We start from the raw sequence: 2,035 nt of genomic DNA, 5'->3' as shown, positions 1-2,035 counted from the left end.
AGCGCGGCCGAAGGCCGCTAGTACGGAAAGGAATGAAATGCTAAAATACTGTGGAGGAAAAGGTGTTCAATGCAAAAATACTGTGGATGGCGTAGCCGGTGTTGRACCGGMCAGKGTTATTTTTTTAAAGCGCGGCCGAAGGCCGCCAGTACAGAAAGGAGTTCTATGCGAAGAACCCTGAACACCCCGGTGTTGGATCGACCAGGCTTTATTTTTTTAGAGCGCGGCCGAAGGCCGCTAGTACGGAAAGGAATGAAATGCTAAAATACTGTGGACGAAAATGTGTTCAATGCAAAAATACTGTGGAGGAAAAGTGTTCAATGCGAAAATACTGTGGATGGCGTAGCCGATGTTGGACCGGCCAGGGTTATTTTTTTAAAGCGCGGCCGAAAGGAGTTCTACGCGAAGAACCCTGAACACCCCGGTGTTGGATCGACCGCTAGTGCGGAAAGGAATGAAATGCTAAGATACTGTGGAGGAAAAGGTTTTCAATGCTAAAATACTGTRGATGGCGTAGCCGGTGTTGGACCGGCCAAGGTTATTTTTTTAAAGCGCGGCCGAAGGATAGATGCAATTATATACGTATATACATTGCACTGAAACATTTTGGCTTTCTTTATTTTGATTTCTTGTCCATACAAATATGTTGGCTGGGTTGCATTTTCTCCATAAACGATACTTAACTGGCGCGCTACTAAACATTCCCCAAAAATTCAGTTTAAATAGCTGAATTTTAGAAATTTAAATACAAAGATCCCAAAAACCGAAAGTCGGACCTGTATATATACTTTCTTAATCTGGATAGCCTCCATTTGTACATACCCATTTTAAACTCGAAATTGGGGGATGCGATAACAAATCACAGCAAAGAGAAATACTTACAATGTTCAACTTGTCTTCGCAGGTCTCGAGAGAATTCATGAAGGAATCTTTGCAGAATATCCTGAAGCAACTCAAACGGAGTTGTTTGTACGACATGGTAACCCATAGTCTGGCAAATTTGAGCGACAACTGTTCGCAAAAGCTCTCGCACATAGTGATCCGTCATACTGTGTTCGACAATTTATGTTGCGATATTACGACTTCTTTATTTCCTCATGAAGTTTTGTTCCTGAATACTTAGTTAAAATTGAAAATCCTCTGCTAGTTCAAAAGTATTTAAAGTTTCTGATCGATAAATTTAAATTTAACACCGACAAATATACAATAAAACCAATAATTTATAATGGAATATTAAAGTTGATTAAACATTAGAAGAAATTTTCTCTGAGCGATGTACGACTTCATCGATATAGCGATTTTTCGATATACCGCGTTGCTCATCCCTGTTTAAGTTTAAGCGGGATATACACTTGCAAACTTCAAAGCATACCGTTTCGCAAGTCAGTTCACTATACACTTCATCGACATGTTGTTCAGATATCATTTCGTTGTAGTCGCTGAACTGAACGGACATCACCGCACAAACCGAAATTTAGAGCTACTTGTAATTTCGGTGTGCGCGGAAAATGAGTAGCAAGCAAACGAAAGCAACGCTTTTAGGGTCTTCCTGCTTATTCATGTGCTTGCTTGTATATGTCCACTTCACCAGCACCAGACTTTTCAGATTTTGTTAATTTTGTACAAATCTCAACTATAGGAAATTCGCTACTAAGGGGGGAGCCTGCTTTAGAGGCTACAAAAAGTCGATTTTTTATAAATATATATTTAAACATTAACCGAAAGTTTTTTTTACGCGATATCTTTGATATCCAATCTCACATATGCATTTGTCGGACGGCGGGCAGGATGCCGATCGCAATTTTATCGGAAACAAAGAACTCAAAGATTTGTCAATAATTAATCTTCTAATTTTTAATTTAAAAAATTGTTTTTGGCCAAAAACCTTTTTTAATTTTATTATTTAACAATATGTTCGAACTTGAAATTTTTCTGGGTGTTTTTTTTTAGTTTAATTAGAAGATAATTTAATGCCAAAGATAATAAACTTTGCCGCACTTTCTAACAACGTTTAGCTGTTTTCTATCTAACCCGG

At 38.4% G+C, this 2,035-nt stretch overlaps 1 protein-coding gene across 6 annotated transcripts in view; it reads right to left on the bottom strand.

Moving 5' to 3' along the window:
• The window catches only part of LOC108977670, a 43,770-nt gene extending 42,492 nt beyond the window's left edge, over nt 1-1,278 (bottom strand). For 5 of the 6 annotated variants that reach the window (XM_018947480.1, XM_018947483.1, XM_018947484.1 and 2 more), the window contains exon 1: nt 883-1,278. In XM_018947480.1, the coding sequence (XP_018803025.1) occupies nt 883-1,048 (166 nt within the window). In that variant the 5' untranslated portion in view covers nt 1,049-1,278. The remainder of the gene's footprint in view (nt 1-882) is intronic. The other variant, XM_018947481.1, reaches the window with a different exon arrangement.
• Nucleotides 1,279-2,035: the final 757 nt, after the last annotated feature.

The sequence above is a fragment of the Bactrocera latifrons genome, unplaced genomic scaffold (assembly GCF_001853355.1).
Source record: "Bactrocera latifrons isolate USDA-ARS-PBARC rearing strain unplaced genomic scaffold, ASM185335v1 scaffold_933, whole genome shotgun sequence".
In the NCBI taxonomy this organism is placed as follows: Eukaryota; Metazoa; Arthropoda; class Insecta; order Diptera; family Tephritidae; genus Bactrocera; species Bactrocera latifrons.
Note: the sequence above shows the minus strand (reverse complement) of the source record. Positions and strands in the feature narration are given on the sequence as shown.